This window comes from Halichoerus grypus, chromosome 3 (assembly GCF_964656455.1).
Source record: "Halichoerus grypus chromosome 3, mHalGry1.hap1.1, whole genome shotgun sequence".
NCBI lineage: Eukaryota > Metazoa > Chordata > Mammalia > Carnivora > Phocidae > Halichoerus > Halichoerus grypus.
Genome location: NC_135714.1, coordinates 60446817 through 60472754, shown reverse-complemented (window position 1 = coordinate 60472754; position 25938 = coordinate 60446817). Strand labels below are relative to the sequence as shown.

Below are 25938 nucleotides of genomic sequence, written 5' to 3'. Positions count from 1 at the left end.
TATTCACTTTGGCTTGACATAAATTTCAGCCTTCAAGTAATTATTATTCAAAGCAAATGTTATTGCTGCCTGAGTTTCAAATGCATTAAAGTTAAAAGGAATTTTAAAAATCCGTCTTCCCCCACCAAAAAAACCAACAAAAATAAAAAACAGAAACCTGTGTAAGATGGATAGTGAGATGTGGGTAATGACAAAAACTCAAAAGAAAGTGTTAGATGAAAGGTGGAGTCTGAGATTGTGATGAATTTCTTCATCTTTAAGTTTGTAGTTATTCTCTGGTTGTCACTACTCAAGAATCTCACCCTTATCCTGTCATCTCCTAGCATGTTCCTCTGTGTCTATGGCAAATGGTACATTTGTGCCTTCGAGGGTATACAAAACTTGGACATCATCCAAACAAAATAGTAAAAAAGTTTTTAACATGATATATGCAAGAGGTGGGGGCTCCTAGGCATAGGGCTGGGCTGACCCTGAATCCTTCATTCTGGGGGAGTAGACTTGATGATGCTCCCGAGAAGATCCCATCTGATTGGAGCCCAGGTTCCACAAGACCAGAGGAAGCACTGATTTCTTGTTAAACTGTGACTAGACCTCCCTTCTCGAAAAAATTTCAGAACTTCTAAGAGAAATACAACAAAGCTTTTTTTAAAAAAATTATATTTATTATATTATGTTATATTATATAATGTATATTTTTTAGAGGGGGGAGGGACAGAGGGAGAGGGAGAGAGAATCTCAAGCAGGCTCCACGCCCAGCACAGAGCCTGACTCGGCTCAGATCTCATGACTCCGAGATCACCACCTGAGCCAAAATCAAGAATCAGACACTTAGCTGACTGAGCCACCCAGGTCGCCCAACAAAGTTTTCCTTAAGGCCCTTTGGGTCCCAGTGGCTTCCATCCACCTGCCAAGCAGATCCTGTTCCTAAGACCTCAGTATTTTTCAGGTAACTTCCATTGTATAGCCTGCTTTTTTTGTTTTTACATCATTGACTTCATCAGACTTGTAACTAAGATCCTTTTATATCTTTTTAAAATGTAACCCACATTTATGGACTGGTTAAGAAATTGGCATTTTTGCTTTCCCAAGGCAAGGATGTGTTGTTTTATGTATTTATTTACTTCTTTCTTCCTTTCTCTGTCCTTGCCCTTTACCACTCCTTGCAGACACCACTGTATCTCCACAGGGCCCCACTAGTAAAAAGCGCTGTGCCATTGCTTAGTTAGATTAGTATGTTGAGTGCATTTCCCACAGCCAGGAATAGAGCATAAGACCTGGAAACAGAGAGCCTGGATTTACATTCTGACTTTTTCACTTGATAACTGTGGGGCTATTTCTGAACCTCGGTTTCATCATGTGTGACTTGAGGCTTCCAAAGCTGTTTTGCAAGGCTAAGTGAGAAGTCCATAAAATGCTTTGCAAACTATAAATCGCAGTACGCATTTCAGGAGCCGCCATTCTTTCTCCCCATGACTGGCTCCAGAGAGTACCCTGAATTCGTATGAATGACTGGTATATCTTTCCATTTGGGACGCAAATAAACTACCTGTGATGTTGTTGCTTAAAAGGCAGTGTTTCTGGTCAGTTTGTCATCTGCTCTGGTCAAATACTGATTCTTTAGCCAATAGCACAAAAGTTCACACTTGAGCCGCCATTCATTCGAAGACCGGGACAGGCTGTGTAGGGGGCACACCTCCCTCGGCACCCACTCCTCGGCCCCTGCCCGAGCCTGGCCGGAAATCTTTCCTGAATCCTGGTGGTCTTGTGCGAGCATTCCCCTCGGATGCACCAGGCTTGCATGCCTGCCCCGCCTGCTCCGCGACACATGATGAAGAGAGAAATCTTGGCGAATGCCACTGAGCACTTTTCCTTCAAGGACTCTAGTGATGAAACAGCCAAACAATTAATGGGGAGGGACAGGGTGTGAGAACGAACAGGATGAGTGAATGTAGAATATTGGCACAGAACTTCTGAGAAGAAGGGACCTGGTTAAATATCAGATGCTCACATTTGCATTTTGCAGGGCCAATCAGCATATTTTTACCCACGGATTTTAGGGCGCCTCTGTTCTCCTTGGTGTTGGAGTGCCAGCGTCTTTGAGAGATCAGCCAGTCCAGCCTGTCCTTCGGGGGCGGGGGTGGGGATCATGCTTAGGTTACAGTAGTGGCAGGACTGTGGTGGTCCTAGCTCAGGGCCCCTCTCCATCTCCTGCAGTAATATGTTCCTTGTATCCCGCACACATCCCTGCCATCCTGACATAAAACCTCTTGATTCCTGCTTGTCCTCAAGGAGGTTCTAGCAAGAGACAGGGAAGCATGCACATGCAATGTCTGACTCTTGAGCAGAAAACGGCTGGGGAGAACCCTTTGTGAATCACTGTGAAACATTTAAATGCTTCTCTACTTTGCTTAGCCCATGTCGAGTTAAGTGGAGGACTTTAGGAAATAGCATCCATTCATTTTTAAAATTGGTGGTTCAGCATTTTTTACAAAGAGTATTTGAATTTTCTCTAAGTTGGTGTAGTGTTCACATTGCTGGTCCTAAAGAGTTCTTTCTCATATCTTAAAGTCACGTGAAGCTTCATGTGGGGAACACGACATGACCATTATGTATGTGGACCAAGTTGATATATTGACATAGTTGGCGAAATAATGTTAAGTGATGGAACGAAGAACCAAAGTAGGCAGAACACATGAGAATTCACAAAGGGTATGAATGTTTTTTAAGGCAAAGAGCTGAATGATATGAGAAAAGGGTTCAAACTCCGGGAATATAGAAATGCAAAAAGAGATAAGAAGCCTTTTTCTTTTTTGGTTCATCTAATTAGCAGAGCTTAACAAAAGTAACTTGGGGAATGTAAACTGATTTACCCTGCTATTTCCACCACTTTCCTGCTGGGCAACCTTGAGCAACTTGATAATATGTATCAAAAGGCTTAAACATGTTGGTGTCCTTTTCTCTAGTGATTTTACTTTTATGGGTCTGTGTAGAAAACAAAAGTACTGACAACGCTTTTAGGCATAAAGATATTCATACAACATTATTTGTAGTAGCAAAAAAAATGCAAAATTAAATATCCAATAATAAGAGAATAATTAATTATTTCTACATAATGTTGTAGAGTCATTAAATTACACCTATGAAGAACTTTTGGTAACATGGGAAATATGTTAAGTAAAAAATTGTGTGTGTGTGTGTATAAATATATGCACAATTACATATATGTATAAAAATTATGTGTATATATATTACATATATATAATTTATCTTAGTTCAATAAGCAAATCTTGTATAGAAAAGAAACTGAAAAGAAACAGACCAAAGTTCCCATGGTTAAGAGAATGATGAATAATGGGCACTTTAAAAAAAAAAGATTTTAGATTTTATTTAATTATAAAGAGAGAGAGCACGAGTGGAGGGTGGGAGGTTGCAGGCAGAGGGAGAAGCAGACTCCCACCGAGCAGGGAGCCTGATGCGGGGCTCGATCCCTCATGACCAGAGCTGAAGGCAGACGCATAACCTACTGAGCCACCCAGGTGCCCCTGGGCACTTTTTTTATACATCATTCTGGATTTTCTAATGAGATTTTGTTACTTTTATAATCAGAAAAAATGTTTTACTTCTATAATCAGAAGAAAAACCTATTTTATTTATTTATTTTTTCAAAATAAAGCAGAACACAAGTCCTGTGCATCACCAAAATGCATCTGTGTTAATAGGCAAGAAGGTATCTTTGACAGACCTCAAAAGATCGCTTAAAGCAATGGAAATAGAACAGTCTTTGATTATTGTCTTCTTCTTAGCTTATCTACAAAGTGCCTGTCACATAATAAGCATTGAAAAGAATGAAAACAATTATAATAATAGTATTAGAATGGACGCACCATGAAGGCCGTAGTTTTGTTCACTGATTTCCAGTGCTAGACACACGGTAGGCATTCAGTAAGTGCTCGCTAGTAGGTGAATGAGTACCGCAGCCCGGTCAGCACATCAGCCTGTGGGGTGTGGGGTTAGAGCTGGGCTTCAGTCCTAGCTCCACCATTGGCTGGTTGAGTGATCTGGGCAAGTTATTTAACTTCACTTTGTTTCGGATTTGTCATCTATAGAATGAGGGTGAAAGAGTGCTTGTCTGTATTTGTTTCCCATTGCTGCTATAACAAATGGCCGTAAACCTAGGGGCTTAAAACAACACGGATTTATTATCTCACAGTTCCAGATGTCAATAGTCCTAAAAGCAGGGTGTGGTCAGGGCTGTGTTCCTTTGGAGGCTCTCAGGGGAAATCCACCTCCTTGACTTCTACAGCTTCTGGAAGCAGGCTTCATTTCCCAATAGGGAAACATCTTCACTCTCAGTCTCTCCAGCTGACCTCTGCTTGTCATCACCGTTACTACTCTGACCTGGCCCTCCTGCCTCTCTTTGTAAGAACCTCTGTGATTACATTGGATCCACCCAGGTAATCCAGGATAATTTCCCCATCTCAAGATCCTTAACTTAATCACATCCACAAAGTCCCTCTTGCTATATTAGACAACAGATTCACAGGTTCTGGGGATTAGAATGTGGACATATTTGGGGGGCCATTATTCTGTCTACCACACTATCTTATGTGATGGTGATGAGGATTTCATGAGATAATCCATACTACAATTTTAGAGCAGTACCAGGAATATTATAAATACTCAATAATTGTTAGCTCATATTACTTTATTATTATAGAGGAACTAGTACCCATGCTATTTCCCAGAAATCAAAAAGCTCTATCTTCAGATAAAGAATTTGTAAGGATATAGGTTGTCTGCATGTGCCCTTAAGAAGTGTAACTTGGTGGGGCACCTGGGTGGCTCAGTCAGTTAAGCATCTGCCTTCGGCTCAGGTGATGATCCCAGGGTCCTGGGATCAAGCCCCACATCGGGCTCCCTGCTCATTGGGGGGTCTGCTTCTCCCTCTCCCTCTGCTGCTCTCCCTGCTTGTGCTCTCTCTCTCTGTCTAATGAGTAAATAAAATCTTAAAAAGAAATGTAACTTGGAGAGAATGTACAGGTGAAGAAAGCTTACTTGAAAATGGGACTATATTAATACCACTTTCTTCTGTTGCAGCTAATGTATAATAGTGTCCTGGTCTTGGACTTACGCTTTCTTATTTTTTGTTATTAAGCTATAATTCACTTATCATAAAATTCACCATTTTAAAATGTACAATTCAGCAGTTTTTAGTGTATTCACAAGGTTGTGCAACCACCACCACTGTGTAATTTTAGAACATTTTCATCATCCTCCCCAAAAAAACCACATACTCAGTAGTCACTTCCATTTCTCCCCTTCCACTAACCTACTTTCTGTCTCTATGAATTTGCCTGTGAATCTATAGAAATTTTTTAATGGTTAAAAGGTTTGTGTCTTTTGGTTTTCTTTTTGCTTTTGTAAAGAAAAGTAAGATTATGCTTTTTGTTTGAAACAGAACATAAGTAATCCCCCCACATACCTGCCCAACTCTCTCCAGCCCCTTTGGGGTGCTGGGACCTCTGGTGCTGGGGAGGAGAGGCCAGGCTGACCCAGGCTGAGAGAGGAGAAGAGTCAGCACTCTGTGTGGGAGCTTCCTCAGAGCCAGAGAGGAAGGGCGTTTGGGAATGGAGCTTGGCTTCTTTAGGCAAAAAATATATTAAAGAACTCAGCATACAGGGGCGCCTGGGTGGCTCAGTCAATAAACGTCTGCCTTTGGCTCAGGTCATGGTCTCAGGGTCCTGGGATTGAGCCCCGCATAGGGCTCTCTGCTTGGCAGGAAGCCTGCTTCTCCCTCTCCCACTCCCCCTGCTTGTGTTCCCTCTCTCACTCTCTCTCTCTGTCAAATAAATAAATAAAATCTTTATTAAAAAAAAAAAACTCAGCATACATGCCCACTCTACAAATGGGGGCCAAGAGGTCACCTCTGAGTTGGACCCATCTCTGGCAGTTGAACATTCATATGCAAGATGGACATTTCTGTAAATGGAATCATACAATATATGACCTTTGTGTCTGACTTCTTTTATTTAGCATAATGTCTACCAGGTTCATCCAGGTTGTAGCACGTATCAGCACTTTATTCATTTTAGGGCTGACATAGTCTATTGTATGGAGAGACCATACTTTGTTTATCTGTTCATCAGTTGGTAGATGTGTGGGTTGTTTCTACTTTTTGGCTGTTATGAATAATGCTGCTCTGAACATTTGTGTACAGGTTTTCATACGGACATTGGCTATATACCTTGGAATGGAATTCTCCTGGGTATAAAGAGAGGAGTGGAATTTGGGGTCATATGGCAATTCTGTTTGACTTTTTGAGGAACCGCCATAGTTTTCCACAGCAGCTGCACCATTTTCCATTCTCACCAACAGTGTATGAAGGCTCCAATTTCTCCAGATCCTCACCAATGCTTGTTATTTCCCCCCCCCTTTTAAAAATATTTATTTATTTTAGAGAGCGAGCACGAATGGGAGGGGCAGAGGGAGAGGGAGAGAATCTCAAGCAGACTCCCCACTGAGTGCGGAGCCTGACTCAGGGCTCGATCTCACGACCCTGAGATGACGACCTGAGCCGAAACCAAGAGTTGGACGATTAACCGACTGCACCACCCAGGCACCCATTTTCCTTTTTTTTTCTTTTATCACCATCCTGGTGGGTATGAAATAGTACTGTGGCTTTAATTTGCATTTCTCTGAAGACTGATGATGTTGAGCACCTTTTCCCGTACTTGTTGGCCATTTGCATATTTTCTTTGGAGAGATGTCAAATCCTTTGTCCATTATTTAATTGGGCTCCTACTTTTTAAGTAATAATATGGTTAATAGGGTATTTACTCAAATAGTCACTGTATTCCTTAGTTCTGGTTCAGTCTTACGTAGCACTTATGCCCAACTAGGATAGTTTCGCGAAGCTTAAGTTTCTCAGTTACTGTATCAGTTAGGGTTCTCCGGAAAAACAGAATCAGTAGGAGATCCATATCTATATCTATATCTATATCTGTAGTATCTATCTGAGAGATTTATACGTATTAAGGAATTGGCTTATGCAGTGGTGGAGGCAGCACGTGGCCAGCCTGAAATCCGTAAGACAGGCTGGCAGGCTAGAAACTCAGGCAGGATTTCTGTATTGCAGAATTGAGAATTCCTTTTTGTTCAGCAAACCTCAGATTTTGTTTTTAAAACCTTCAACTGATTGGATGAGTCCACCCACATTATCAGTGGTAATTTACTTAAAGTCAATTGATTGTAAGTGTTAATCATATCTACAAAATACAGCAACATCAAGACTAGTGTTTGACCAAATGACTGGGCACCATAGTCTACCAAGTTGACACATAAAATTAACAATCACGGTTTCTTAAAATGATCATATTCACTTATTTTCAGAAAAATGGGACTAGTGATGGAGACTATGTTTTTCTAACTGGAGAAGACAGTTACCTTAACTTTTCAAAGATTGTGGAATGGAATGGAAAAACGTAAGTGTAACAACTTACCAGTATAATTATTTTTTAAAATTTTGTTTAAATTGAATGTCCACTTATGTATTATTTCAAAAAAAATATTATCACTGTCATTTTTTGCATGAAAAGTCTATAAATATGTAAAATATCTTTATAATTACTATTGTATAAATCAAGATTGGGGTAACACACTTTACAAAATTAAACATCAGAGCTTTGTAGACTATTAATGGCTAGGTATGAGTTATAAGCAGTGAAGAGTTTCACTTTGAATGATGTGTAGCTACAACACAAATACTTTAAAACCACTTGTTTTGGGGGGAGAGGGAAGAGTTTCTCTTTTTAATCTAATTTAGTGATTGTGGATTGTTCACGTGTTTTTCTTTAAAGATAAAATACATTTGACTTCACTATCATGGTATTTCAGAAATATTTTTTAACATTTGTAACTTAAAAACAAACTACTTCCAAAAAGGAGCTGAGGGAATTTGCGATAAAGCAACATATAATCCAAGATACTTTCTTTAAGTCAGAGGAATTAGAAACCTTGGAGAAAAAAGGAGGGTAGTTCTTCAGGGACTGAGGTAAGAGGAATTCTGTTCTTGAACATTAAATTTACATCTAAGCTTCCCAGGAATATGGGCAAAAAAACTGGTGTGGAATATAGGGGAAACCCTCTGTACTACCTTTGCAACTTTTCTGTAAATCTCAAACTATTTTTAAATAAAAAGTTTATTTAAATTTTAAAAAGCACACATATCCATGTACATAAATATATATTGGTGCATGTACATAAACATACATTTGTGCACACACCCCCCAAAATAGGTAAGATCCCCGAAAGAATATATGAGAAGCTGGTAACAGGGTTGCCCCTGGAGGGGGGGACGTGGGTGGCCTGGGGGGGTTGGCCACAGGGAGATCTACTTGTGCACAGGATAAAGCTGGATTTTGTTTTAGATTCAATCTGTTATTTTCTTTCTAATCTTTCAATAGCGCAGTGTAATCCTTTTAAATACATAATTATTGATACAGTTACAATATAATGATATAGTATTTAATATATTGGACTTTTTTCTGGTTTATGTCTATTCTACCCTCAGATTTTTTTTTCAAAGATTTATTTATTTATTTGTCAGAGAGACAGAGAGAGCACAAGCAGGGGGAGCGGCAGGCAGAGGGAGAAGCAGGGTCCCTGCTGAGCAAAGAGCCTGACGCGGGGCTTGATCCCAGGACCCTGGGATCACGACCTGAGCTGAAGGCAGATGCTTAACGGACTGAGCCACCCAGGCATCCCTATCCTCAGATTTTTATGGTTCATATTTAACAATAGTTTCCTGACAAAATTGAAAGCTGTCTTTTGTCTCTTCTCCTCCCAAACAGGACACTAACTTTACCAATTTCATAACACTTTATGCCCATCTTCCAAGTTATTCTTGCCTTCAACTTGTTTCACATTCTTTGGAAGCCAAATATAGTAAAATGCTTATTATTTTTATAGTATACTTAATTAAATGTACCAACATATTTTATTAAATTTTCTCTTTTAATTTTCTGTGCGTTTTATTGAAATTCTAGTTAGTGAACCTACAGTGTAATATGAGTTTCAGGTGTACAATATAGTGATTCAACACTTCCGTACATCACCTAGTGCTCATCACAAGTGCACTCCTTAATCCCCATCACCCATTTAGCCCATCCCTCCCCACTTCCCCTCCAGCAACCCTGTTTGTTCTCTATAGTTAAGGGTCTCTTCTGGTTTGCCTCCCTCTCTTTTTTTTTCCCTTTACCTATGTTCATCTGTTTTGTTTTCTTAAATTCCACAGATGAGTGAAATCATATGGTATCTGTCTTTCTCTGACTTATTTTGCTTAGCATAATATACTCTAGCTCCATCCACATCATTGCAAATGGCAAGATTTCATTCCTTTTATGGCTGAATAATATTCCGTTGTATATATGTATGTCACCTCTTTATCCATTCATCAGTCAATGGACATTTGGACTCTTTCCTTAATTTGGCTATTGTTGGTAATGCTGCTATAAACATTGGGGAGCATGTGCCCCTTTGAATCTGTATTTTTGTATCCTTTGGGTAAATACCTTGTAGTGCAATTTCTGGGTGGCAGAGTAGTTCTATTTTTAACTTTTAGCGGAATCTCCATATTGTTTTCCAGAGTGGCTGCACCAGTTTGCATTCCCACCAACAGTGCATGAGGGTTCCCCTTTCTCCACATCCTCGCCAATATCTTGGGTTGTTAATTTTAGCCATTCTGACAGGTGTGAGGTGGTAGCTCATCGTGGTTTTGATTTGTATTTCCCCGATGATGAGTGATGTTGAGCATCCTTCATGTGTCTGTTGGCCATCTGGATGTCTTCTTTGGAAAAATGTCTATTCATGTCTTCTGTCCATTTCTTAATTGGATTATTTGTCTTTTGGCTATTAGTTTGATAAGTTCTTTATAGATTTTGGATACTGACTCTGTATCAGATATGTCATTTGCAAATATCTTCTCCTGTTCCGTGGGCTGCCTTTTAGTTTTGTTGATTGTTTCCTTCACTGTGCAGATGCTTTTCATCTTGATGAAGTCCCAACAGTTCATTTTTGCTTTTGTTTCCCTTGCCTCAGGAGATGTGTTGCTGTGCCTGAGGTCAAAGAGGTTTCTGCCTGTGTTCTCCTCTAGGATTTTGATGATTTCCTGTCTTACATTTAGGGTTTTCATCCATTTTGAATTTATTTTTGTCTGTAGTGTTAAGAAAGTGGTCCAGTTTCATTCTTCTGCATGTTGCTGTCCAGTTTCCCGGCACCATTTGTTGAAGAGACTTTTTTCCGTTGGATGTTCTTTCCTGCTTTGTGGAAGATTAGTTGACCATACAGTTGTGGGTCCCTTTCTGGGGTCTCTATTCTGTTCCATTGATCTATGTGTCTGTTTTTGTGCCAGTACCATACTGTCTTGATGATGACAGCTTTGTAATAGAGCTTGAAGTCCAGAATTGTGATGCCACCAGCTTTGCTTTTCTTTTTCAAGATTGTTATTTGGGATCTTTTGTGGTTCCGTACACATTTTAGGAATATTTGTTCTAGCTCTGTGAAAAATGCTGGTGGTATTTTGATAGGGAGTGCATTAAATTTGTATATTGCTTTGGGTAGTACAGACATTTTAACAATATTTGTCCTTACAATACATGAGCATGGAATGTTTTTTGATTTATTTGTGTCATCAGTTTCTTTCATAAGTGTTCTATAGTTTTTAGAGTACAGGTCTTTTACCTCTTTGGTTAGGTTTATTCCTGGGTATCTTATGATTTTTGGTGCAATTGTAAATGGAATCAATCCCTGAATTTCTTTCTGCTGCTTCATTATAGGTTTATGAAAATGCAACAGATTTCTGTACGTTGATTGTGTACCCTGCAACTTTGCTGAATTCATGTATGAGTTCTAGCAATTTTTTGGTGGAGTCTTTTGGGTTTTCTACATAGACTATCTTGTCCTCTGCGAATAGTTAAAGTTTGACTTCTTCCTTGCTGCTTTGGATGCCTCTTATTTCTTTTTGTTGTCTGATTGCTGAGGCTAGGACTTCTAGTACTATATTAAATAACAATGGTTAGAGTGGACATCCTTGTTCTTGTTCCTGACCTTAGAGGAAAAGCTCTCAGTTTTCTCCCCATTGAGAATGTTATTAGCTGTAGGTCTTTATGATGTTGAGGTATGTTCCCTCTATCCCTACTTTGTTGAGGGTTTTTATCAAGAATGGATACTGTATTTTGTCAAATGCTTTTTCTGCATCTATTGAGAGGATCATGTGGTTCTTATCCTTTCTTTTATTAATGTGGTGTATCACGTTGATTGATTTGAAAATCTTGAACCACCCTTGCAGCCCAGGAATAAATCCCACTTGATTATGGCAATAATTCTTCTACTGTACTGTTGGATTCAATTTGCTAGTATCTTATTGAGAATTTTTGCATCCATGTTCATCAGGGATATTGGCCTGTAATTCTTCTTTTTAGTGGGGTCTTTGTCTGGTTTGGAATCAAGGTAATGCTGGCCTTGGGGAATGAGTTTGGAAGTTTCCCTTCCATTTCTATTTTTTGGAACACTTTAAGAAAATAGGTATTAATTCTTCTTTAAATGTTTGGTAGAATTTCCCTGGGAAGCCATCTGGCCCTAGACTTTTGTTTGTTGGAAGACTTTTTGTTCAATTTCTTTGCTGGTTATGGTTTTTGTTCAAATTTTCTATTTCTTTCTGTTTCAGTTTTAGTAGCTTATATGTTTCTAGGAATTTATCCATTTCTTCCAGATTGCCTAATTTGTTGGCATATAATTTTTCATAATATTCTCTTATAACTGTTTGTATTTCTGTGGTGTTAGTTGTGATCTGTCCTCTTTCATTCATGATTTTATTTATTTGGATCCTTTCTCTTTTCTTTGTTATAAGTCTGGCCAGGGGTTTATCAATTTTATGAATTCTTTCAAAGAACGAGCTCCTAGTTTCATTGATCTGTTTTACTATCTTTTTTTTGTTTCTATATCATTTATTTCTGCTCTAATCTTTATTATTTCCCTCCTTCTACTGACTTTAGGCTCTATTTGCTGTTCCTTTTCTAGCTCCTTTAGGTGTAAGGTTGTTGTGTATTTGAGACTTTTCTTGCTTTTTTTTTTTAAAGATTTTATTTATTTATTTGAGAGAGAGAGAACACAGGAACAGGGCAGAGGGGAGGGAGGGGCAGAAGGAGAGGGAGAAGCAGACTCCCCACTGAGCAGGGAGCCGGATGTGGGGCTCAATCCCAGGACCCTGAGATCATGACCTGAGCCGAAGGTAGACGCTTTACTGACTGAGCCAGCCAGGCGTCCCGAGACTTTTCTTGCTTCTTGAGGTGGCCTGTACCGCTATATACTTCCCTCTTAGGACCACTTTGGCTGCATCCCAAAGGTACTGGGCTATCATGTATTCATTTTCATTTGCTTCCATGTATTTTTTAATTTCCTGGTTAACCCATTCATTCTTTAGTAGGATGTTCTTTAACTTCTATGTATTTGAGGTCTTTCCAAATTTTTTCTTGTGGTTGACTTCAAGTTTCATAGTGTTGTGGTCTGAAAATATGCATGGTATGATCTCAGTCTTTTTGTACTTGTTGAGGCCTGATTTATGACCCAGTATGTGATCTGTTCTGGAGAATGTTCCATGTGCACTCAAAAGAATGTATATTCTGCTGCTTTAGGATGAATATATAATATATATATATTTATATAATATATATCAAGTCCATCTGATCCAGTGTGTCATTCAAAGCCATTGTTTCCTTGTTGATTTTCTGCTTAGATGGTCTGTCTGTTGCTGTAAGTGGGGTGTTAAAGTCCCCTACTATTACTATATTGTTATCACTGAGTTTCTTTATGTTGGTTATTAATTGATTTGTATAATTGGGTGCTCCCAAGTTGGGGGCATAAATATTTATAATTGTTGTATCTTCTTGTTGGATAGACCCCTTTATTATGATATAGTACCCTTATTCATCTCTTGTTACAGTCTTTGGTTTAAAATCTAGTTTGTCTCGGGGCACCTGGGTGGCTCAGTCGTTAAGCGTCCACCTTCGGCTCAGGTCATGATCCCAGGGTCCTGGGATCAAGCCCCGCATCGGGCTCCCTGCTCAGCGGGAAGCCTGCTTCTCCCTCTCCCACTCCCCCTGCTTGTGTTCCCTATCTAGCTGTCTCTCTCTGTCAAATAAATAAATAAAATCTTTAAAAATAAATAAATAAAATCTAGTTTGTCTCATATAACTATGGCTAGTCCAGTTTTCTTCTGACGTCCATTAGCATGATAAATGGTTCTCCATCCCCTCACTTTCAATCTGCAGGTATCTTTAGGTCTAAAATGAGTCTCTTACTCTTAATCGTAGGAAACAAACTGAGGGTTGCTGGAGGGAAGGAGGGTGGAGGGATGGGGTAACTGGGTGATGGACATTAAGGAGAGCATGTGATGTAATGAGCACTGGGTATTATATAAGACTGATGAATCACTGACCTCTACCTCTGAAACCAATAATACATTATATGTTAATTAAAAATAATAATAAATAAATATAAATATACAACTACAGAGGAAATAAATAAATATCACATGCATAGAAAAAATAAAGTAAAACAAAATAAAATGAGTCTCTGGTAGGCAGCATATTGATGGGTCTTGTTTTTTTCATCCATTCTAATACCCTGTGCCTTTGATTGGCACATTTAGTCCATTTACATTCAGAGTGATTGTTGATGATATGAATTTAGTGCAGCTGTATTACCTGTAAAGTTGGTGTTTCTGGAGATCTTGTCTGTTCCTTTCTAGTCTTTGTTGCTTTTGGTCTTTCTTTCCCACTCAAAGAGTCCCCTTTAGTATTTCTTGCAGGGCTGGTTTAGTGGTCATGAACTCCTTTAGTTTTTGTTTATCTGGGAAACTCTTTGTCTCTCCTTCTATTCTGAATGACAGCCTTGCTGGATAAGGTATTCGTGGCTGCATATTTTTCCCACTCAGCACATTGAATATATCATGTCACTCTCTTCTGGCCTGCCAAGTTTCTGTGGACAGTTCTGCTGGGAACCTTATGTGTCTACCCTTGTAGGTTAGGGTTTTTTTTTTTTCCCTCACTGCTTTCAGGATTTTTTTTTTCCTTATCTCTGTATTTTGCAAATTTTACTCTGATATGTCTTGGTGTTGGCCTGCTTTGGTTGATTTTGGAGGGAGTGCTCTCTGCCTCCTAGATTTGGATGTCTGTTTCCTCCCCCAGATCAGGGAAGTTTTCAGCTATAATTTGCTCAAATAAACCTTCTGCCCCTTTTTCCCTCTCTTGTTCTGGGCCTCCTATGATATGTCTGGAGTCAATGAGTTCCCTAAGTCTACATTTATGATCCAACACTTTTCTTTCCATCTTTTCAGCTTCATTATTTTCCATAATTTTATCTTCTATATCACTTGTTTGTCCCTCTGCTTCTTCAGTTCTTGTGGTCATTACATCCAGTCAGTTTTGCATCTTGGTTATAGCATTTTAAATTTTGGCCTGACTAGTTTTTAGGTCTTTTATCTCTGTGGTAAGGGACTCCCTGATGTCTTCTATGCTTTACTCAAGCCCAGCTAGTATCCTTATGGATTGTTGTTTTAAATTCTGATTCAGGCATATTACTTATATCTGTGTTGATTAGATCCCTGGCCATGACTGCTTCTTGTTCTTTTATTGGGGATGAACTCCTCCATCTTGGCCTTTTGTCTGGCTCTCTGTCTTCTATGGGTTAGGAAAGCCTCTTATGTTTCCTGCTCCTGAGAGTAATGTCTATATTAAGAAGAGCTCCTTTACTGTCCAGGGCCTGGCGCTTCGGAAAGTGTTTCTGGTGTATGCTGCGTGCACTCTGCTGTTGTGTTTTGGCTGCTCTATTCCTCAGGTCAGGCCTCTGCAGAGTTTCTCCTTGCCTGCAGTGGGGAGTGTTTGGACCTTGTCCAGTGTGTGGTGAGCTTTAACTAGGTGTGTTTTGTTCTGCTTGTTAAGAGAGGCTAGATCCTATTTCCCCTAGAGCTGAAGCTTTGCAGCGCTCTGTGGTCAGTAGACTTGGTGGGTGAGGGGATTTATGCTGGTCTTCTGGGGGAAGGGCCCCTTGCTTCTCTGACTTTCAGGCCCCCTTGCGCTGGTTCAGAAGCACCTGCAGAGCGCAGGGGGGTGGGGCTTGGTGTAAGCAGCTCAAGCCTCCACTGTGGTGCTGCTCGCTGAAGTCCGTCTGTGCTGATGAGCAGGGGTAAAAAGAGCATCAGCCTGCTGTCTCATCCCCAAAGGGGAATTTGCACCGCCGTTGCTCAGGAAGCCCTCCCAGAAGAGCAAACACTCTCCCCTCATTTGTCCCAGGCTTCCCTCAGAGCCTTGCTTTCACCCTGTGTCTGAGCCATCTGCCCATCTGACAGCGCAGTACCTCTGTGTCTTAGCTCAGGCCCGCCAGCTGGTTTTCAAAACTGCAAGTTTTAGGAACCCAGCATGGCATCGACCTGCGCTGATCCTCTGGGGGAGGGTCTTGCCACACTGTGGCTGGTGCCGGCTTGTCCCAGAAGGGCAGTCACACGAATACACAGGGGCTTGGAGTTTATGGTAAAGCGCAGCAAAAAGCCCACAGCCAGGTTAGCGGCCCGCAGCAGACATCTCTGCTCCTATGCTAATGAACGGGATGGCTCAATGGCACCCGCTGGCTCTTTTGTCCCTGGAGAGGCAGTGCCACCTCTCCCAAGCGCACTGCAAGAAGGGGGACTGTCTCTCCCAGTGGGACCCAGTGGATCTTCCGACCACACTGTCTGCTCCCGGGCCTCTGCCCTCCTTCTCCACAGGAGCACCTCTGTACCCACCAGGCTTCCCCCAATGATCGCATGGACTTCTAGAACTTTAGTCTCTGAGCTCAGCCACTTGTAAAAACTTGCAGTAATCAACTGCTCTCGTTTTCCATGTCAGTGGTTTTAGGGAAGTGTTTTTCTTGTGTAATGCCCTGTGCTCTATTCTCTCTCTCTCTGTGATCAGGGGCTCCCTCCCCTCCATAGCACTGGAGATTCTTTTCTCCCCCAAATCACGTCTCCACATCTCCTACCTTCCACGACGTGGCCTCTTTTCTCCCTCTAGTTGTGCAATTTGTTCTCTCAGTCCTCAGATTGATTTCCTGGGTGCTCAGAATGATTTGATATTTATCTAGCTGTGTTTGAGAGACGAGGCAAACATAGGTCCTCCTACTACTCTGCCATCTCAGCTCCTTCCTCAAGAGCTGAATATATCTATCCTGAGCTCTCCTGTCAGTGGGCTAGCTCCAGACAAGGCTATTGCTCATGCTACATTGAATCACTATTTTAATAAAATGGGTATTTCTAAACCTCTACATAGGATACTCTTTTTTGCAGGAAGGAAAGAGGGATTTTTGGACGTTGCCTCTATCAGAATTGATTCGGGGATCAGGTGCCTACTCTGACCCCTCTTGATCTAATTCCTAACCAGCATCCCCCCTGTGTCTGCGTATGAATAAGATTCTGTGGGTAGCTGGCTCCCAATTAAGGCCTGAAAAGTCCTGACCATCTGAAAAGATCTAAAATCAAATGTGATAGTCTACTCTTTCTTGTGCTTATCAATTACAGGTCCCTTGACTGGTGGACAACAGATAAGTGCAATATGATTAATGGAACAGATGGAGATTCTTTTCACCCGTTAATAAACAGAGAGGAAATTCTTTATGTCTTCCCATCTGAATTTTGCAGGTAAGAACTTTCCACATAAGTTATTTTCTGCAAGACGACCAAGAGGGTGAGGAATGTAAGGAGCTACCCTTCATAGGCCTGGACATCTCTGCTTAATCAGTGACAAATGCTGGGGCGCCTGGGTGGCTCAGTCATTAAGCGTCTGCCTTCGGCTCAGGTCATGATCCCAGGGTCCTGGGATCGAGCCCCGCGTCGGGCTCCCTGCTCAGCGGGAAGCCTGCTTCTCCCTCTCCCTCTGCTGCTCCCCTTCCTTGTGCTCTCTCTCTCTCTGTGTCAAATAAATAAATAAAATCTTTTAAAAAATATCAGTGACGAATGCTGATGGCATATTGAGAGACAGTGTGGCATAGTGGTTCAAGTCACGGGCTCCAGAGCGTGACTGCATTGGTTGATTTGAACACCAGCTCCAACACTTAAAGCTGTGTGACCTTGGGAAAGTTATTCAGCACTTTGTGCCTCACTTTCCTCATGTGTAAAATAAAGATAGAAATTGTTGCTTACCTTGGGAGTTGTTATGAGGACAAATGCGTTACTGTTAGTAAAATACTTCACCCAGGACTTGTCAAACAGTAAACAATATTAAATAATGGCTCTTAGTTATTATGATGTGCTCTGTCAAGCATGATACTTCACCTGGTCTTCCAGTCAACAGGTAACCTCTACACAGAGGATAAAGCAAACTGTTGTCCCTAGTTCAGAGTTTGTAGGCATTTGCTGAGCTGTCACCTTCCCTTAGATCGTACCTGCTGCCACTTGCCTTGTGAGCTCTCCCTCTCTCCCGCCTGCTCCTTCATGATTATGGCTCCTGTCTGGGAAGAAGGCATCCTGCTCTCCATCCTGATTCCCGTCCCCTCATCAGCTACTGCCCTGTCTCTGCCCTTCACCCTCAAACTGCCTGAATGAATGGCTGACTCACACCGTCTCCACATCCTCCCTACTTACCCCGACAAGCCTTTTCATGAAACTCCTTAAAGCCCCAAGTGACTTAGTCGCATTTGACACTGTTGATTCAATATGCTGAAGAATGGCTGTTCTTCTGGTGTTTCATAGCTCACATAATTGCACCGCCTACCCAGTCAGCCCTGCCAGGAAGAGTGGTGGCATTATAAATCTCCCTGCTGTCCTGCATTGACTCTGCTACCAGATGCTGGGATGCCTCCTCAGGAAGAGCTCTTGCATCGGCCCCTACCTCTCCGTCCCTGCTGCCGTGCCATGCTTCCCAGCCATCCCAGCGCCCCCACAGACTACCATAGTCCCTCTCTGGCTGGCTGCCCTCGCCCGTACATATTTGTGGGAGGACAGAAGGGTCAGAAAATGCATTTGAATGCAGTGAGTGAAACAAGGCAACCTAGAAGCACCATAGGAGGCTTTTTGAAAGATTTGGTGCAGAGGAAACATGTTTTTATCTGACACGAGCACTTTTTAAAAAAATATATTTATTTATTTAATTGACAGCGAGAGAGGGAACACAAGCAGGGGGAGTGGGAGAGGGAGAAGCAGGCTTCCCGCGGAGCAGGGAGCCCGATGTGGGGCTCGATCCCAGGATCCTGGGATCATGAACTGAGCCGAAGGCAGATGCTTAACCAACTGAGCCACCAGGTGCCCCCGACACGAGCACTTTTGAAGGGCCATTTGGCAATGTTTAGTAAAGCCGAGGATGTGCAAACGCCATGGTGCCTCACTGTTCTGCATCAGTTCCCTGGCCCGGAGAACCCTTGTGTAGACCTGTAAGGAGACTTATACGGAAAAGTTCATTGCAACGTGGTTTTAGTAGTGGAAAATTGGAAGCAACCTAAGTCTCTGTAAAAAGGAGAATATAAATAAATCGTGGTGTATTCATATGATGGAATACTGCATAAGATTTAAAATACAAGAACCAGACAATGTAATGTTATAAATCTTAATAATGTAATATTGAATGAAGAAGCGAATTACAGGAAGAGAATATGGCATACTGTTTTATATAACATTTAAAAATAGCAAACCATGCCACACATTGTTTATGAATGTGCACATTTGTGAAAGGATTAAGACCTGCAAGGGAAGGATAAACCCCAAGTTCAGGACAGTGGTTACCTCTGGGGACTCAGAGAAGGACTGGAATCAGGAGTGTTATACAGGGGCGCCTGGGTGGCTCAGTCGTTAAGCGTCTGCCTTCGGCTCAGGTCATGATCCTGGAGTCCTGGGATCGAGCCCCACATCGGGCTCCCTGCTCAGCGGGGAATCTGCTTCTCCCTCTCCCTCTGCCACACCCCCTGCTTGTGCTCTCTTGCTCATTCTCTCCTTCTCTCTCTCAAATAAATAAATAAAATCTTTAAAAAAGGAAGAAGTGTTATACAGAGAGCTGCAGTTGTATCCATACTATCCTTTTTATTTATCTGAGTAGTATTTGTTTTAAAAGGTATTTATTATGGTATTTTCTCTACCTTTCTGTTTGCCTAAAATATTTTATTTAGAAGATGCTATAGGGGTGGGACGTGAGTAGAAGGCAGCTCCCATGTGATTCACAACCCTGTAAGAGACGTGTCCCACCTCTGGTTCAAAGATGAAAATAGCCAGACCCAGAAAGCAGTTCGCTTTGGCCTTCAACTGAAGGGCTGAGGGATCACTTGAGACAGTGAATGTGAAAGTGCTTCGTCTGTCGCTCAGGACGTGCAAATACAAGGGTGGTTAGTAGTACATGGGACCACCGTTTGAAACTCCGTAAGGACTGACGCCAAAATTACGTCAAACCCCATTGAGATAAATGACTGAAATAATAAACATTGTAATAAATTCCAAAATATGGAAACTATTTTTACTTGAGGGAAATGGGTATCAAAGTATACATTCAAATCAAATGTCTGGCTAACGGGGCACGTTTCAAGCACTTACGAATCTACCTGGCCAAGCCCTTTGCCACCTTTTCTGCTTCTGCTTTGCCTCTGCCCTACCCTTGCTTCTGCTTCGGCCACACTGGCACGTGTCCGTGCTGGTCTGGACGACTCTTTTACTTCTTTCCAGGTGAGTCTCTGTCCTAAATGTCCTCTTTATTTTCTACCACACATTTTTTTCCCTTGGCCTGGTTTGGCTGTTACTATAGTTGCTGCCTCTTAAACATCTTTCATGATAATTCCTCTTCTGCACCGAGTGGTGTGAGTTCCTTTCAAGCTTTCTTTTGCATCTTCATTTCCCACCTGTACCCCATCAACTTTAGCCACGTTGTGCCTGAGAACGGTTGTTAACTTACTGGTTCAGGGCAGATTACACTGACCAGAGCCCACACTGACTTTTCCTCCTTACTTCCTACCAGATCAGTGTACATAACTTTCAGTGACTTCGAGAGTGTGCAGGGACTGCCTGCCTTCCGTTATAAGGTGCCTGGAGAAGTACTAGCCAATACCTCAGACAATGCCGGCTTCTGTGTGCCTAAAGGAAACTGCCTGGGCTCAGGAGTTTTGAATATCAGCATCTGCAAGAATGGTAAGAGCTCGGGGAAGGGACAGGATTCTGTGTGTCTAGAATGCAGGATTAGTGTTCTTCAACAAAGAATGCTGTCAGCCCAAATGAAAGAGTGATTCTGACTTTTCAAGAATAATATTTCACAATATGGTTATAGGATGGTAAAAAATTAGTGGCTTTTCTGTATTGCTTGTTTTTTTAAACAATTTAAGGTATAATTAACATATAACATTATATTAGTTTCTGGTATACAATATAACAATGCAATATTTGTATATATTGTAAAATGATCACTGCAATAAGTATGGTTAACATCCGTCACCATACATAGTTACAAAACCAAGTCTTGTAAGGAAGACTTTTACTTACAAAGTCTGGTGATGAAGACTTTTAAGACCTATTCTCTTAGCAACTTGTAAATACGCAATGCAATACCATTAACCATAGTCACTATGTTGTAAATTACATCCCCGTGACATTTATTTTATAACTGGAAATTTGCACCTGTTGACCCCTTTCATCCATTTCTCCCACCCCAACCCCACCGCCTCCAACAACCACTGATCTGTTCTCTGTATCTGTGAGCTTAGCTTGTTGTTGCTGTTGTTTTTAAATTCCACATGTAACTGAGATCACAGATATTTGTCTATGTCTGACTCATTTCACTTAGCATAATGCCCTCAAGATCCATCCATGTTGTTCCACATGGCAAGATTTTCATTCTTTTTATGGCTGAATAGTATTCCACTGTGTCTGTGTGTGGGTGTGTGTGTGTGTGTATATATATATATATATATATATATACACCACATTATTTTTTCGTTCATCCATTGATGGACAGTTAGGTTATCTCCATATCTTGGCTATTGAAAATAATTCTGCAATGAACATAAGGATGCATATCTTTTCAAATTAGTTTTTGTTTTCTTTGGATAAATACCCAGAAGTAGAATTGCTGGATTGTATGGTAGTTATATGTTTAATTCTTTTAAGATTTTATTTTTATTTATTTATTTGTTAGAGAGAGAGAGGGAGGTATGCGTGCGAATGGGAGGAGGGCAGAGGGAGAGGGAGAGGGAGAGAATCTCAAGCAGACTCTGCCCTGAGCGTTGAACCTGATGTGGGGCTTCATCTCACAACCCTGAGATCATGACCTGAGCCGAAATCAAGAGTGGGACACTTAACCAAATAAGCCACCCAGGCACCCCTATTTTTTTTTTTTTTTTTTAAAGGTTTTATTTATTTATTTGACACAGAGAGAGAGACAGTGAGAGAGGGAACACAAGCAGGGGGAGTGGGAGAGGGAGAAGCAGGCTTCCCGCCGAGCAGGGAGCCCGATGTGGGGCTCGATCCCAGGACCCTGGGATCATGACCTGAGCCGAAGGCAGACGCTTAACGGCTGAGCCACCCAGGCAGGCACCCCTATTTTTAATTTTTTCAGGAATCCTTATATTTTTTTTACAGTGGCTGCACCAATTTACATTCCCACCAACAGTGCAAAAGTGTTCCCTTTTCTCTGCTTCCTCACCAACAACTGTTGTTTCTTGTGTTGTTGATTTTAGCCATTCTGACAGGTATGAGGTAATATCTCATTGTGGTTTTGATTTGCATTTCCCTGATGATTAATGATGTCGAGCATCTTTTCATGTACCCATTTGCCATTTGTATATCTTTGGAAAAATGTCTATTCAGATCCTCTGCCCATTTTTTAATTGGATTGTTTGGATTTCTTGCTATTGAGTTGCATGAGTTCTTTATAATAATATTTTGGATGTTAACCCCTTACAGATACATGATTTGCAAATATTTTCTCCCATTCAGTAGGTTGCCTTTTGGTTCTATTGATGGTTTCTTTTGCTATGCAAAAGTTTTTTAGTTTGATGTAGTCCCACTTGGTTGTGTTTGTTTGTTTGTTTGTTTGTTTGTTTGCTTTTGTTGCCTTCGCTTTTGGAGTCAGATACAAGACGCCATCACTCAAGACCGATGTCATGGAGCTTACCACCTATGTTTTCTTCTAGGACTTTTATGGTTTCAGGTCTCATATTCAAGTCTTTAATCCATTTTGAGTGAAGTTCTGTGTATGGAATAAGATAGTGGTCCAGTTTCATTCTTTTGCATGTGGTTGTCCAGTTTTCCTGACACCATTTATTGAAGACTCTGTTCTTTCCCCATTGTATATTCTTGGCTCCTTTGTGATAAATTAATTGACCAATGGTGCATGGGATTTATTTCTGGGTTTTCTATTCTGTTCTCCTGATGTATGTGTCTATTTTATGCCAATACCCTACTATGTCTTTATAATATAGTTTGAAATCAGGGAGTGTGATGCCTCCAGCTTTGTTCTTCTTTCTTAAGATTGCTTTGGCTGCTCGGGGGTCTTTTATGGTTCCACACAATTTTTAGGGTTGTATATTCTATTTCTGTGAAAAATGCCATTGGAATTTTGATAATGATTGCATTGAATCTGTAAATTGCTTTGGATAGTATGGGCATTTTAACAATATTAATTTTTCCAATCCATGTCCATTTATTTGTGTCTTCTTAAATTTCTTTCCTCTTATAATTTTCAGTGTACAGGTCTTTTACCTCCTTGCTTAGATTTATTCCAAGGTCTTTTATTCTTTTTGATGTTATTGTGATTGGGATTATTTTCTCTTTCTTCTTTTTTTTTAAGATTTTATTTACTTATTGTCAGAGAGAGAGAGCATAAGCAGGGGGAGGGGCAGAGGGAGAAGCAGACTCCCGGCTGAGCAGGGAGCCCGATGCGAGACTCAATCCCAGCACCCTGGGATCATGACCTGAGCCAAAGGCCAGTGCTTAACCGACTGAGCCACCCAGGCGTCCCTGGGATTATTTTCTTAATTTCTCTTTCTGAGAATTAATTATTAGTGTATAGTAACACAACTGACTTTTCTATATTGATTTTTTTTTTCTTGCAACTTTACTGAATTTGTTTATTAGTTCTGGCAGTTTTTTGATGGAGTCTTTGGGGTTTTCTACATATGATATCATGTCATCTGCTAATAGTGACAGTTTTACTTCTTCACCAATTTGGATGCCTTTTATTTCTTTATCTTGCCTAATTACTCTGGTTAGGATTTCCAATACTATGTTGAATAAAAGTGGCAAAGGTACGTATCCTTCCCTTATTCCTGATTCTAGAGGAAAAGCTTTAACCTTTTCACTGTTGAGTATGATGTTAGCTGTGGGCTTGTTATATATGACCTTTATTGTGTTGATATATGTTCCCTCTATACCTACTTTATCATGAGTTTTTATCATAATGGATATTGAATTTTGTCACATGCTTTTTTCTGCATCTGTTGAAATGATCATATGATTTTTTATCCTTCACTTTGTTAATGTGGTGTATCATGTTGATTGATTTGCCAATGTTGAATCATCCTTGCATCCCTGATGTAAATCCCACTTCATTATGGTGTATAATCCTTGTAATGTATTGTTGAATTCAGTTTGCTAATATTTTGTTGAGGATTTTTGCATTTATGTTCATAAGAGATATTGGCCTAGGGGTGCCTGGGTGGCTCAGTTGGTTGGGTGGCTGTCTTCGGCTCAGGTCATGATCCCGGAGTCCTGGGATCGAGTCCCGCATCGGGCTCCTGGCTCAGCAGGGAGCCTGCTTCTCCCTCTGACCCTCTCCCCTCTCATGCTGTTTCTCTCTCTCTCGCTCTCTAATAAATAAATAAATAAAATCTTTAAAAAAAAAAGAGAGAGAGATATTGGCCTATAATTTTCTTTTCTTGTGGTGTCCTTGTCTGGTTTTGGTATCAGGGTCATGCGGGCCTCGTAAAAATGAGTTTGGAAATGTTCCCTGCCCTTCTATGTTTTGGAATACTTTGAAGGATTGGTGTTAATTCTTTGAGTGTTTGGTAGAATTCACCAGTGAAGCCATCTGATCCTGGACTTTTGTTTGGTAGGAAGTTTTTGATTACTAACTCAATCTCCTTACTAATAATTGATCAATTCAGATTTTCTATTTCTTCATGATTCAGTCTTAGAAGGTTATGTTTCTAGGAATTTATCCATTTCCTTTAGGTTGTTTGTTGGCATATAATTGTTCATAGTAGTGTCTTATGATCCTTTGTATTTCTGTGGTATTAGTTGTAACATCACTTCTTTCATTTCTGATTTATTGATTTGAGCTCTCTTTTTTTCTTGATGAGTCTTAGCAAGGGTTTGTCAATTTTATCTTTTCAAAGAACCAGCTCTTAGCTTCATTGATCTTTCCTATTATCTTTTTAGTCTCTCTTTCATTTCTTTCCACTCTGATCTTTGTTATTCCCTTCTTCTTCTAACTTTGGGCTTCATTTTTTTCTTCTGTTTCTAGTTCCTTGAAGTATAAACTTAGGTTATTTGAGAATTTCATGTTTCTTGAGATGGGTATTTATCACCATGAATTTCTGCCTTAGAATTCCTTTTGCTACATTCCATAAATTTTGGTATGGTGTATTTTCATTTTCATTCGTCTCAAGGTATTTTTTGATTTCTCCTTTGATTTCTTTTTTGACTCATTAGTTGCTCAGGAGCATGTTGTATAGTTTCCACATATGTGTGAATTTTCCAGTTTTCTTCCTATAATTGATTTCTAGTTTTATACCATTGTGTGTAGAAAAAAAATGCCTGACATGATGTCAATCTTTTTAAATTTTTAAGACTTGTGGCCTAACATATAATCTGTCCTGGAAAATGTTTCATGTGCACTTGAGAAGAAGGTGTATTCTGCTGCTTTTATATAGAATGTTCTTTATATATCTAAGTTCACATGGTCTCATGTGTCATTTAAGGCCAATGTTTCCTTTTTGAATTTCTGTCTGGATGATCTATCTGTTGATGTAGGTGGAGTATTAAAATCTCCTGTTATTATTGTTTTGCTATCTATTTCTCCTTTTAGGTCTGTTAATATTTTCTTTATATATTTAGGTGCCCCTATTTTGGGTGCATAAATATTTACAAATGTTATATCCTCTTGTTGGATTGATTCTTTTGTCATTATATAATGACCTTCTTTGTCTCTTATTACAGTCTTTGGGTTTTTTTTTTTTAAAGATTTTATTTATTTATTTGAGAGAGAGACAGATAGTGACAGAGATAGCGAGAGAGAGCACAAGCAGGGAGGAGAGGGAGAAGCAGGCTTCCGCTGAGCAGGGAGCCCAAGGTGGGGCTCCATCCCAGGACCCTGGGATCATGACCTGAGCCAAAGGCAGACGCTTAACTGACGGAGCCACCCAGGCGCCCCTACAGTCTCGGTTTTAAAGTCTATTTTGTCTGATGTAACTCTAGCTACCCCAGCTTTCTTTTGATTTCCAATTACATGGAGCGTTTTTCCCTCCGTTTACTTTCAGTCTGTATGTGTCTTTACATCTGAAGTGAATCTCTTTAGGCAGCATATGGGTGGGTCTTATATTTTTATCCATTTGGCCACTCTGTCTTTTAATTGGAGAATTTAGTCCATTCATTTAAAGTCATTATTGAGGGCCACCTGGGTGGTGCAGTTGGTTGAGCATCCGACTCTTGGTTTCAGCTTGGGTTGTGGTCTCAGGGTCATCAGATTGGGCTCCTCTGTGCTGAGCACAGAACCTGTTTGGGGTTTCTCTCTCCTTCTGCCCTGCCCCCCCAACACACACACTCTGTCTCTCTCTCGAATAAATAAATCTTTAAAATATAAATAAATAAAGTAATTATTGGTAAGTGTAGACTTATTGCCATTTTGTTCATTGTCTTCTGGCAGTTTTGTAGTTCCTCTGTTCCTT

At 40.6% G+C, this 25938-nt stretch overlaps 1 protein-coding gene across 2 annotated transcripts in view; it reads left to right on the top strand.

Moving 5' to 3' along the window:
- SCARB2 (scavenger receptor class B member 2) overlaps positions 1–25938 on the top strand; it is a 110643-nt gene that overhangs the window by 68271 nt on the left and 16434 nt on the right. For both annotated transcript variants that reach the window (XM_078068789.1, XM_036102031.2), the window contains 3 exons: positions 7390–7481; positions 16607–16726; positions 20019–20188. In XM_078068789.1, coding sequence (XP_077924915.1) covers positions 7390–7481; positions 16607–16726; positions 20019–20188 — 382 coding nt within the window. The remainder of the gene's footprint in view (positions 1–7389; positions 7482–16606; positions 16727–20018; positions 20189–25938) is intronic.